The following is a 13,265-nucleotide window of genomic DNA, read 5'->3' as shown; positions in this document are numbered from 1 at the left end:
CTAATCTTTTGGAATTAATTTCCATTTCTTTTGTATTATAAACTTCAGGCTCGTGCTGTTCTGGAGAAGGAATTTAATAACCTTCTTGCTATGGGCACTGACAGAAGACTTGATGAAGTAAGTTACTTGAGCTGTTGACCCATTTTGTGGTCCTGGGAACTTTAGCAGAGCTGCTAAGTGAAAGAATTTAGCATGAACCTCTTTCAGCTATTGACAGAATAGCGACAGAAATCTTAACTTGAAATTCTTTGTCTTCAAGAGTTTCCGAATATGGCAGGTTTTGTGTATTTGGGTAAGATTGCTTTGAATATGAAAGTATTGAGATTATTTGCAAGGGGTTTTTTTTGTAGCTTGCATGGTTAATGTCTAATAGCAGCACTTTGGGCTGAATCTTCTATCTAAAATGTGGGAAAATTAGTGACCAGTGTTGCAGATGAACAAGCTATAATACAGAAGGGCACTGTATAGCACACTTCAAACCTTTGTCCTAACAAGCAGTATTTCAAATAATTTCGAGTGTTTTTCAAGAAAGCTTGTGTTGTTAATATCTGTTAATACTGGTATAGATGACCACCAGGTATGTTTGCACATCAAAGTAATTTCTGTCGGGCAGCCTGTGATCTCGCAGTGTACAAACTTCATTCAAATGTAATGAGTGTAAAACTAACAAACTAGGTGTGAGACTTTTTTGTAGACCCTGTGAACCCATAGCAGAAAGCAGAGTGTTACATATTTAACCTTTTGAGTTGTTCTATGCTGTAACGTAGTGAACAGTTTCAAGCTGGTGTTACTTCCCCAAAGAGAGTCCTAACCCCGTGCTACCTCTTCTTTAGTGCTAATGGGAGGTTATGTAGTAGCACATGGAGGCAAAAGTGGTTCAGGTCAAGACTAAGGTGTCAAAACCCTAACATGGTTAACCAGGTGAGGGAATCAGTCCATGATATCTGAGAAACATTTGTGCTAGTATGAGGAAGAGGATGGGGGACGGTGAAAGTGCTGGCTTAAACTGCTTTTGGAGCAGTGAGGCGAAGCATACACCAGTATGTTGAGGAAGAAGGCTGCTATGACAAACCTGGATTGGGTTTGTGTTCCTCTTTTGCTTAATGGACTAGTTGCAGCCCTTTTGTGGCGCATCCTGACAGCTCTGTTCTCAGTATGCATCTCTACTAAGGTTTTAATAACATCATCAGAAAGCAGCTTGATGGTTTTCTAAGGTACTTTCCCTTAGTGATTTCAAACCGCAAGAGAGCAGCATTGAGGGAACGGTTGTTTGTTCTGTTCTAGCGGCACAGGGCAGTTCGCTGATCGTGAAGATCTCTTCAAATAATGCAGGCACTTGTCTCCTAATTCTAAAAGGGGATAAATTTTAGGTAAAATGGCATTCAAGTGATTGAACTGTTTCTAAAGGTGAAGTTGGCAAATGGAGCTGCACAATGGGTATATTTGCACTGACATAATAGACGTTTTTGGAAGTGGGACTTAAACTGTTCTATTTAGTAAGTGCAATATTGTATTTCTGAAGTGGAATATTACTTCAAAGATGCAGATGTATTAATGGGGGGAAAATGTACCTGGGTAATTACAAGTTAAGTTTACCCAAGTGCTTAAGCAAAACACTGTGCAGCAATATAGTATTTACTATGCTTTTTCCTCTCTATCACTTCCTGTAATTTGTAGCATGAGAAAGCACGATAGCTGTATCATCATTCCTGTAAGACAGAATTGAAGGTTAAAAGCAATTGTTCAAATTGAGCCTCTGTATGTCAGTGTTCCCAAAGCAGTTTTTATGATCTGCTCCACTCCTCGTATCCCCTAAGAATGAGTGATGTGACACTTACGAATTACTGCAAATCATGAAGTACAAATATTCAAAGTACAAAATGTTTTCCTAAATGTGCCAAGCACGTGAATTTCCATAGTTACTGAGCTGAAGAGCCTACGGTCTAGCAAATGAATACAGATTGTTGTAAATGAAGACCTCTGCTGCTGTTGCACCTGAACCGTTCTGAAAAGTTAACTCATTCGGTGGTGATACATTTAGTTAAGATTGTCAGTAATCCTTTTAATGTCAGTAACAATCCTACATTTTTTGAATCGCTAATCATGTTTATCAATATAACAGGATGATGATAAGAGCTTTAGGAGAGCACCTTCATGGAGAAAGAAGTTTAGACCAAAGGACATAAGAGGTTTAGCTGCTGGATCAGCAGAGACTCTTCCTGCAAATTTCAGAGTTACAACCTCAATGTCTTCACCCTCTATGCAGCCAAAGAAGATGCAGATTGATGGTATTGGTTTTGTATTATTTTAAGCATGAGGCACTTTTTTGCTTGAGATTACAGGGGAATTAAGTTCAAGTTACCTTTTTGCTGCATAAAAGCATCTGCCTTGTGCATGGTTGTATATATAACACTGTGTTTAACCATAGGGTGCTTTATAATTTCAGGAAGCTGTAATAGGTGTGGAGTTTCTTTAGACTTTATTGGAATAACAAAACGAGCATTTTAGTTAGAAATAAATTTGTTTTAATCTAGGAAAACAAAATTCCATTTTATGGAAGTCTTTCAATCACATGATGCATAATTTCTAATTAGCAGCAATTAGACCAATGTAAGTACCACTTCTGAAATGCAGTAATATGCATTAAAATTATGTGAGTAAACTCCCTCAGATAAATTTGAGATTATTAAAACTTGAGTAAAAGGTGCATTACCACCCTTGCAGTGGTCACTTAAGTATTGATCATACTTGAAATCATTATTTCATTCATTGCTGTGTACTTAATGATCTATATGTATATGTGTGCACACACAGAGATATGTATTAAGAAGAAACAAACAAACAAACAAAACCCAAACAAACCACAAAAATCCCCAGCTGGAAGTGGAAGGTGATCACCTGTCATGTAAGGTGCTTAAAAACAGCCTCTTCATTATCATGAGAATAAACTTTTACTTGAATTTGGTTTACGAAACACAAGTAAAAATAAATGGAAAATTTGTTTAATTGGAACAGACAGGATGAGAATTTCAGGATAATCTGCCAGAGTTGTCTCAGGTTCTGAAAATTGTATTTATGAGTAAAGCTCAAAGAAGCAACCTTTGCACCTGATGTTACTCTCTGAAATGTGAGCTGTTTTAAATCTTAAATATTGTCACTAGCACAAAATATTTTCCAGAATTCATGTGGAAAATTCTGTAAATTAAAGTAAGTGAATTCTTTACCATGTAAAACCTCTTTCTTTTTACGATATTAAAAAAGCCCAGAAAATAAAAATATATAAACTATATAAAATAGAGAATAAATTACTTATAAAATTACTTTTGCCAATTTCTGCGTGCTAGCTGGCACGCAGACTTTCTTAGAATTATTTTTGTTAGCCACTGAAACTAGAAGTGGTCAATATATAAAATGTAAAATAAATTCTGCTTTTCTAACTTGTAACCTTAGATTTGGGTGAGTACAGTAGCTATAATCAAATTGCTGTGAGATTTTTTTGAGAACTAACATGCATGCTGTGTTCTGCATGTCTTCCCGTGCTTCTTGAAATAGGCAGTGTATCAGGAACACAAAGATTGGACTCTGCTACAGTAAGGACCTACTCCTGTTAAAGCCTTCTCCTGGTGAGTAAAGTTGATAGGTATAATAGTAAAGCAGCTATTTATGAAATAAAGCGTCAGGTATTTTAATACAGTGAATTTACAGACTTACAAAACTGTTTCAGTTTTTCAGGGTAGATTGTTATATAGAAAATCTGGAGCTTATTTCCTACAATGAAGACTATGAGTGTTTAAATATTTACTTTTGTAAATACTGTATTCTTTTTGAAGTTTTTCTTTAAACAGCCTCAAAAAGGACCCGTACTAAATAGCTGTGTAGAAAGTGTTGAAATCAAAGGTTGGATGAAACAGCTAGTGAAAGTGGGGAGGGGGGAAGGGAACTAAATTAGGCATATAAAGGAAAGAAAATAATTTAGTGTGTGACACTGCAGTTCAGATTATTGATCTTTCAGAGTCTTTGCTTGGTCAAAGTTATCCTACTACAATATACTTCAATATTGAATTGTTACAGGGGTAATTGCATAGTTTTCCAATTCTTAGATACTTCATGCCACTGTGATTGCTTAGGCTGTCGGGTTGGGTTTAGCTACCCGCAGCCTAAATTTGGGTAGCTGTGAGCAGTGCTGGCAATAAAAGGCAGCTTGATACCACAAGGGTGTTTAACACAGAATACGTGTATTCTGGCTTATGAAAGGTATGTAGTCCTGTCTTACTCCAGGATTTGGAATGATTTTTCTGCAGCCCCTGCTGTATTTGCTCATGGAACAGTATTTCTCTTGTTTTGCAAACAAGTCTGGAAACTAATTTTTTTTACTATATTGGATTAAAAAAAAAAAAAAATCCTGTGAATCTTTCTCTCACTAGCTGGTGTCTTCCATGGGCTATAAATTGCCTGTCCCTTCTGCTTACAGCTTCTCTCCTTTCTTCTCACCAGTAACATCCCTACCAACTCCTGTACGGGCTGCCTTTTCTTCAAATTCTGAACCTGTTTGCATATACAAGTTTAGTTCTAGGGAGTTCTTACGTATGAAATGTTGAGAAGGGAAACTCTTGCACATAGCAGCTCGGATCATGTGGATCTGTCAGTTCATAATCTCAGGGGCTATCTTAAAATTTTTTTAGTTTCAAGACATTGAAGTTTTAAGTCTTCCTCTCCCCCAAATTCTCCCCGCTGTTTCAGGATCTTCTGTAGTCAGATGAGCTAGGATAAAAGCTTAAGAAGCAGAAATATTTGACCTCATGTGCTTTATTTTGCCTTGCAACTGAAGATTAGAGAAGGCAATAAAATTGTATACATCATGGCATGGCAATAATTCGATGCATGACCGCTACACTATTGAGCTGTTTGTGAGAAACTTAGAATGAAATGTTTTTAAAAAAACTGCTAATGGATTTTTTGTGTGTTTTTTGTTTGTTCTTGTTGTTTTTACAGTTTACCCACACTATTTCTACCGGTGATATGCAGCATTTTGAACATTTGGAACCCTTAACCTGTTAATACTTGTGAAATGGACACTTTGAGATATTTTATTACAGAGTTTTTAATTAGCAAATAAATTCATGAGTACTATAGAGAAAATATTTTAGAATCTAAATGTTTCTTATATTTATGTGTCTTCTCATTTATATAGTTACTTACTTTTTCTGTTTCTATTCAGTCTACAAATCAAATCATTGCTGATTTTTTTATTCTAATTTTAGTCTTTCCAACTGAATGTACTGTAATGCTTGTATGTATATGTCCCTATAAGTAATATAGGGTTTTTGTAAATTATGCAGTTACTGTAATTATCGTTGTTTTTTAATAATGAAACTGAAGGTGAAAAGGATTTTAATACCTTTGTAAAAGTATCATGCCACCAAGCAGTATATATTTTGTCTTTTGGAAATGTTAGCTTAGATCTGAAAACAAGTCCAGCTTTTTTTCAGGTAAGCATATGTTGTTGTAGAAGGTATGGTACATGATTGTTCTTCTTTTCAGAACTGTACCTTTCCACAAAGAGGATTTGTCAAGTAGTGGGAATTTGTCTTTATTTAAAATATAACTTGTTTTAAATGCTGGGAGGAACTATAACACTACGGAACACGTTTTAGAAGTGATTGACTCGGTCATAACACTCTCTGCTGTATTTGTATAGCGTATCTTCACAGTGACTGAAAACAAGCCATAAACCGAGAACTGTTTTTTATTTTTTTTTTTTTCCTTAACTGAGGAAGATAGACTTCAAAATAATTCCTGGGCGTAATCCACAGGCCACAGAGAGTTTTTGTCCTAGATCTGTTTGATTGAAAACACTTGTGGAAAGATGCTGGGGAAAGTAGTTTTAATGGACCAATCACGAAGCACTGCAGTCTCCTGTCAAATGAGTAGCGAAAGATGAAGGTACAAGGGGCTGAAAACTAAAGCAGTGCAACTTCTAATAAAGGCCTTACTTTTCTTATGTAAGTCATCTTTTGTGTTTTGTAAACTTGTTCTAAAGAGTTGTCCAGACTTCAGTTTTGATGGTTGTAGCCATTTTGGACTGTGTGAGTAGAAAATGTATCCAACACTTGCAAATGGCATATTAAAAAGCCAGCAAGAATCTGTTCAGATGGTGCATTATTTATTATGCAACAATATATATAGCATGTCTTTTTTTCTTATTTTGTTTTCCACTTTTAACTTGCTTGTAAAACTGAAATTCATTGTTACTGTTCTGTTTTTCTATTAATCTTTTGTGTATTTTCAGATTATGTAACAATATGTACAGTCTACTTTTGAACTATTTTTATCACAGTATTATTTATTGCTTTCTTTCAATAAAGTACTGATGCATTTTCCACTGCCAATAAAACACTATTGAAAAGCTAAGCTCTAATTGTATGCAGGCAGATACTTTTGCGGTGAGTGGATAGTGTCAATAAAGCATCTTAACGATTGTGTGCTGCCCTGTAGATCTTGTTTCAAATGATGACTTTTCTCCAGTAGAAAAGTGTCCCATTAGATGTGATGTTTTCTTTGGAATTGTTCAAGTTCACAGGCGTTAATCGGTTTTTGAAAACCAGTTTTCATAAGAAAACTGCTTTATTGCCTATTTCTACTAGTTGTTAGAGCTCTGATTTACTTCTAAAAAACGGTAACAAAAACTATCACGCAACTTCAGTGTACTCTGGTCCACGTGATGAAGATTGAAGTGCTGCTTTCTACAGCAGCAATGGTTGCTTTGTTAATAAAATGAGATTATGACTATGATGATATTTGGGGAGAAACATAGGAATCGAGGGAACCAATACAAAATTGGGTCACAATAGGGCTGTTTATGTCAATTTGCATATATTGTAAACCATTTCTTGTGTAGAAAAGAAGACAGAAGGATAAACTTACAGAATAATCGAAGCAGTAGTGAAGCGTATTTCATCATGTCCTCTAGATCAACAGCAGGTTGTGGAATGCATGGAATGGAGAAATATTGTGATTGATGCTTTAAACATTGTTCAATAATGCATCTCTGTTTGTCTGGCTTGTCTATATGAGTTGCTATCTGATCATTTGCAGTCTCTTTTATATTTTCAGAGAATCTATCTTTCTAGAAAAAGCTAAAATGAAACTGCAGAAGGAGATCCTGACTCACTGTTCAGCTGAACTTCACTGTTTAGAAAAAAATTGCATAGACGTTTCTGGTCACTGATGTGATAGTAGGTGTTCAAAGTCATGTATTGTTGCTTCTCAGAAGTGAAAACAACGCGGAATAGACTTGTAAAATGTGAAAAGAAAATACGTTTATTATTTTAAGGCTGTAAAACCTTAACTGTTATGGAACAATGGAATTGACATGAGAGCTAGAATAAATGAGTGAAATAGAAAAAGCTTTCACGAACTGGCAAAACTGTGTGTTGACTTCCTTCTGAATTATACAGCAAAGCTCTCGGAGAAACTGAGAAAAACGCTTCTCACTCAATTTTAATAAACCCCCCTTGGAAAGAAAAACGTGCATGGGCATGTGTAAAAGGCATATGGATATTTTACAGGAATCTTTGAAGCTTGGTTAAATACAACTTTTTGTAAATTCCCAAATGTCTTTAAAGGCTTTAGTTGGAAAGAGTGCTATAAAAATTACGTGGTTTAAAATGTGAGAACCCTTTTTATCTGCAATAAGGAGGTGGGAGAATTATCTGAGAGAACTTTAAACTTCTGATTTTTGCATGTTCAGAGGACAGGGAATCTCAAAACAGGTGTTACAACTTCATCTTTCTCCTTTCAAACTGATGTAGAATTAAAAGACAAGTTGCTTTTGCAGTGTCTTACGGACAGTAGTGATTTATCGTGCCAGAACTCGGAGCAGAGCACATGGGAAGTAGTTCAAAGCAGAATTTATGCTTGGAACTATGTAGACAAAAGATTGGGGTGTCAGCAAAATTAATTTTCAGGTAAATAAAAATTGACGCAATGTTATGTTTGAAGAGTTATTTGAAGGGTGATATTTTTGTTGAAACTGAAGAGTTACTTTGCCTTTAAAAGGAAAGTGTTTTTTCCCTTGATAATTCCATTTTCAGGGTTGTCGTTTTGGTGCACTGCTTAAACAAGTTATTCTGAATTTTATTAATTTCATTTTTTGTTAATAGTAATTTTTGCAAAACAAAAAAATTGTAGTCTAATTTAGGTAGCAGCACCTTGTGGCTTTATATGGCATGTAGGAATGGATGGATGAAAAGTGATATATAAATGGGGTTGGTATTCCTACCTGCAAACAGGGACAGGTAAAGACTCTCCAAAAGGGCACAGCAACAGAGCCAGAAGTAATGCCAGAAGGATCAAGGTTCTCCGAGCCTGCTTTCTCCTGTAGCAGACTTTAAGAGTAAGTTTAGGCCAATTTTTAAAACATGCTACATTCAGATTATAGGGTAAATTACCCTATGTTGAATACAGAAAAAAATTAATTGAGCCTATTTATACTGTGAACTGACTACGTTTGGCTTTAGGTGACTGGAGGAAGCTGTCCCACTAAGACTGGGAATTAGTAAGTCGTGTTCCTCCCTCCAAAGCTAGTGAAACTGTTCACCTGGATTTTTTCCCCTCTTACCGTTTATTACAGTTTGAGTGTGTATATTTATTTGTAATGTTTTTTTGCCAGAAATCTGAGTCTGTTTCCCCAGATATAAACAAATATATATATTTTTATATATATATTTATATATCTTAGATTTTTTTTTTTATATATAAGATATAAACAAATAGTGGGCAAGTATTAACTCTTGAAGTTCTAAGGCTGTGTTTTAAAACCCCATTGTTCTCCTTTTGGCATCTGTTTAATTTAGATAACCCCGTGAACAGGCAAATGTGAACCTTTTGCCCATTGATAAAGAGATGGAAACCCCTCAGGATGGCGTAGTTGCAATTCCCAAAAGATGACGGTGCAAAAGTGAGTATTAAGATGCCAAAAAAAAAAAAAAAAAAAAAAAATGTTCAGAACGATACCGAGTCCGCTGCAGGCCTTTTTTAAACTCCTGACGGTGCATTTTTGAAGTAGTAGTGCTTGGTCATCTAACTCTCCCCAGCGATAGGGAAAGGAGCAGCTGCAAAATAGATTTTAAAATAGATGTATCTTCCCCCTCCTCTTTTATTTTTTTTAAGCCTGGGCGGTGCTCGCCCCCGCGGCCGTGCCGGCAGCCGCCTCCCGCGGCGCGGGGGCGGGGGCGGCGGGGCGGGGCGGGCCCCTTCCCACCTGGAGCCGCCCCGCCGTGCGGGAAGAGGAAGTGGGAGCTCGGGAGAAGCGGAAATTGCAGCAGCAGCCGCCGCCGCCAGCCCGGGAAGCGCCGGCGGGGAGCCAGGGCAGCGGCGGCCGGAGGAGGAGGAGGCGGCGGCAGCCGGCGGGCGGCAGCGTAAGGGCGGCGGGGAGGGGGCGCGGGGGCTTCGCCGTGCCGCTTTGCCCGCTGGAGGAGCGGGGCGGCCCCCCCACGCCCCCCTTTACCGGCGGCGCGGAGCGACGGGAGAGCCCCGGCGGCGGGGGCCGGCCGGCTTTGTCGGGCCGGGGAAGGCGGCGGCGGCCCGGCCGGGAGTGCGGCCGTGCCCGGGGTCCTGCCGGGCCGGGGAGGGGGGCGCGGCCTCTCGCCGCAGGCCCGGCCGCCCTGCGGGCCGGTGCGGGGCTTCTCCCCGGCCCTCTGCCCGCGCAGCTCCCTGAGGGGGCCGGAGGGCGCTGCCCCGGGCAGCCGGTGGCTCTGGTGGGGAACGGCCGAGCCAGGCTTACGTGACTCCGTCTCTTTCTTTTCTTTTTTTGTTACACTCTGTAAAGCTGCCCGTAGCTCAAAGGCCCCAGAGCTGGTAACTCGAAAGAAGAACAACCATCTGCTGTAGGACTCTCGGGGGGCTCGGAGAAGGCAGTGGTGGTGAGGGGGAAAGGGGGTGAGCCGCACCGTGGCCTGCGAAGGTCGGGCCTGAGGTTATCGTCGTGTACCCAGAAGAGAGGGATTTCCTTGCAATGTCCTTTTTCTCTGGTGCCCGACGGTGCTGCCGGGGGGGGGAGCGGCAAGCTGCCGGGGCAGGCTGCGGTCCCCAGCAGGTAGCCAGGCCAGGCTGCGGTCCCCAGCAGGTAGCCAGGCCAGGCTGCGGTCCCCAGCAGGTAGCCAGGCCAGGCTGCGGTCCCCAGCAGGTAGCCAGGCCAGGCTGCGGTCCCCAGCAGGTAGCCAGGCCAGGCTGCGGTCCCCAGCAGGTAGCCAGGCCAGGATGCGTCCACAGTGCCTCCATCGAGCATTGGCGTAGGCTTAAAGCTGCTGCTTGGGTGTCTGGGCTTAAAGCGTTGGCATCCCCCTTTATTCCTTCCCGGAGTTTGTCCGTAGGCCCTGGGGAAGAGGGGAGTTCCCAAGGGTGCCGCTAAAGGTGCTGGGTAGGATGCTGTGACCGCTGATTAGTCATAACAGCGGTGAAGAGCAGAGCTGGCCAGATACATTCAAAGCATATATTTAGCCTCAGTTTGCGTTTGAACCGTAGCGTTTTCTTTTTCCTTCAAAAATTTGACCATGTGAGTCAGTGACTCATAAATAGATCATATCTCTCCACATTCTGCTTTGGAAGAGATGCTAGAATAGCAAGCTGCTGCGGAAACCGGGCTTATTCCTGTTAGCTCCCCACCAGCAGTCGGAGGTCTTGCCTGAGATCCCTTGTTACTAGGCTGCTTTGCTCCCTTTTGTAATTCACTTTAGAGAATGCAGGGTTGAGGTGTGGAAAAATGTTGGCGTTCATGTGCATAATTTAGGAAGAAATGTGGTGGATTCTGGATTTTGTAAGGGCGTGTGTGTGAAATCCTTCTTTCCTTCATTATTGTTTGTGAGAGTTTGAGGAGGAAGCAGAGAAATCTAGACTTAAGGATCTAGCTTTTGTTCTTTTAAATGCCCAAGCACAGCTGAATGCACAAAACAAACAAAAAAAAATTCAAATTAATGCTTGAACAACTTGGGGGAAAAAGTTGTGTTTCGTCCAACTTAATACATAGAGTAACCATATGTAGATGTACCTGTGCTTCAGCTCTTGTTTAGAAATGGAGTTCAGGTGATTTGCACAGGGTGGTGCAGCATGAAGGGAGCGACCATAGGTTTGCGTTTCGTTGCAAAGTTAGAACTTGGACCCCACGTCGAGTTTCATTATTGAGCTGGTTTGATGCTGCTTGCCAATGCTTTTTTTTTGGTGAGAAATTTGATTTGAAGGCATCATGGCAAACTGAAGAGTAGGAGCACCCGAGACATGATCGCGTGAGAGAAGCCTTTAATCAGGATGTTCTAAGGAGAATGATAAAATACCAACGTACTAAAGGTTTTTATTATAAACATGTAGTCTTGTAAGTTTTCTGGATATTAAGTAATTTAATAAATGCTAGTTCCTTAATTGCCATAGGAATTTGGAGATGGGAGACCTGAAGAAGCAGAAGGGAAAATGTGCTGCTACCGTGTCAGGATGTCACCTGCTCTGCTCTTACAGCCTCCTTCCAGGCCGCTCAGTCATTTGCCACCTTGGTGTTTAACCACCAATTTTTCAGTTGCTTTTGTTCTTGTTACCAGTCCTGAAATTTCTGCAATGCTCCATAAAACTGGCTTGTCGGTTTATTCTGTCAGGCTATAGAGCAAGCGGTGTTTTTTTTCTCTGTGCACTTTACCGATGGATTATTAGTTTTGCATTTGAAAGGGAGTTTTCATTCCACCTACTGAATTCTGCTTGAGTGAAGGAAGTAGTCCATGATAATCATCCTTATAATCTGTTCTTAATTAGAAAGATAAAGGTAAGTGGACAGAATGATGGTATGTTAAAGAACTGAACTCTAGTGGAATAGTGATGAAGAAAATAAATCCTTCCTGTGACTTATGTACCTGAAAAAGCTGGGAGAACCCAAAGCTTTTTTTGTTCTTTTTGTTTTGCTTTTTAGAAGTTATTTGTTTTGATTTACCTAGAATAAAGGGTATAAAATACAGCTACTAGGACTAGGCAGGTCAGGTATTCTGCTCACTAGTCATGCTCCAAAGCGTTAATTAAAAGTGTCCAACTTGTTACTCCACTGAGGATAAGGTTTCCAGAAAGTGAGATGCCCAAAATCATTAGCCACTTGTGCTGAATGTTGTTTCTAGATGTTATTGCTTGCCTTTTTATGAGTTTTGCTTCATGCTGTCAGTACGCCAGCACTCGCTCTCTGTTTCTCCTGAAAGTCAGACAAGACACTTGAGTTTGTGTATGTATTTTACAAGGGATTATCTGGGAAACCCAGTAACTCTTCTACTCTGTTGTTGCAGGCAGGTGGACTAATGTCTACATTGCATGCAAATTCTTATAGTTGTTTGAGTTTCTTTCATAATGCTGAAACTCATTACACAACAGAGGAAACATAGGTTATACTGCCTAATAAACAATATCGTGCTCATCATTAACAATGGCTGGGGAAAAAAACAACTATTCCTATGCCTTAAATATATGCATCAGATCTAGAATTAGTGACAGTCTTCGGAAGTGGATGTTGGTTTGGAGACCTCTTTGAAGAGAAGTCTTTCAGTGCAGCGAATGAAGAAAAGACATATTAATTTGGGCAAGGAAAGACTTCCTTGTTCTCTTTGAAATCATGTCAGTGATTGCTCCTAACCTTTTTGCAGTGCCAACAGGAAAACTAAAAGGGGTTTTCAAGCCCGCTTGAGAAGGCAGCCTAGGAGCCAATGGTCAAATCTACTTACACTGCAAATATAGCCTCTGTTTATGTGGTTAAATAACATACTTTGAGAATTTTGGATTGTGTCTCCATCAACTTACACATAACATACAACGCGTTGACATGTAACGGGAGTGTGACAGTGCTGCTTCTGATGGTGTTGCAGATGTGGAAGGCTACTGCAGGCCACACCATTTCTGTCAATCAGGATGACGGAGCTGATGACTGGGAGACGGATCCTGATTTTGTGGTACGGCTTTTGAATTTTATTGACTCAGCAGAAGTGTGTTATGTAACGCTAGTTAAAGAGTAATTCTTCAGGGCGGGGGCTATGTCTCAGCAAAATGAACAGATAGGAGCAAGTTCCTGGAAGGAGGGAGAATTCAGGGTTTGTGCTTGCGAGTGATTAACAAAACTACCTTTTCTTGGCTGGGTACTGCAAGGAAGTCTGTACGGAAGAGATTTGCGTCAAGAAGCAGCAGCTTCTTGGGGCTGAATGTGTGCTCCGTGCATTTCAGCAATGGACAAAGCACAGGGCTTGCAGCAG

At 40.2% G+C, this 13,265-nt stretch overlaps 2 protein-coding genes across 7 annotated transcripts in view; both read left to right on the top strand.

The window, feature by feature from the left end:
* PPFIA1 (PPFI scaffold protein A1) overlaps positions 1-6,478 on the top strand; it is a 61,588-nt gene extending 55,110 nt beyond the window's left edge. For all 4 annotated transcript variants that reach the window (XM_087742723.1, XM_009461389.2, XM_087742737.1 and 1 more), the window contains 4 exons: positions 49-117; positions 2,123-2,288; positions 3,553-3,623; positions 4,993-6,478. In XM_087742723.1, the coding sequence (XP_087598849.1) occupies positions 49-117; positions 2,123-2,288; positions 3,553-3,611 (294 nt within the window). In that variant the 3' untranslated portion in view covers positions 3,612-3,623; positions 4,993-6,478. The remainder of the gene's footprint in view (positions 1-48; positions 118-2,122; positions 2,289-3,552; positions 3,624-4,992) is intronic.
* A 2,785-nt stretch (positions 6,479-9,263) lies between these two features.
* The window catches only part of CTTN (cortactin), a 28,383-nt gene continuing 24,381 nt past the window's right edge, over positions 9,264-13,265 (top strand). For 2 of the 3 annotated variants that reach the window (XM_087742707.1, XM_087742696.1), the window contains exons 1-2: positions 9,264-9,419; positions 12,885-12,968. In XM_087742707.1, coding sequence (XP_087598833.1) covers positions 12,885-12,968 — 84 coding nt within the window. In that variant the 5' untranslated portion in view covers positions 9,264-9,419. Of the gene's footprint in view, positions 9,420-12,857; positions 12,969-13,265 lie in introns of those variants that run through there. The other variant, XM_009461387.2, reaches the window with a different exon arrangement.

The sequence above is a fragment of the Nipponia nippon genome, unplaced genomic scaffold (genome assembly GCF_047370975.1).
Source record: "Nipponia nippon isolate SJK-2023a ecotype South Korea unplaced genomic scaffold, ASM4737097v1 scaffold_10, whole genome shotgun sequence".
NCBI classification, from domain to species: domain Eukaryota; kingdom Metazoa; phylum Chordata; class Aves; order Pelecaniformes; family Threskiornithidae; genus Nipponia; species Nipponia nippon.
The sequence above is the reverse complement of the archived record's forward strand: the minus strand, read 5'-3'. Positions and strand labels throughout refer to the sequence as shown.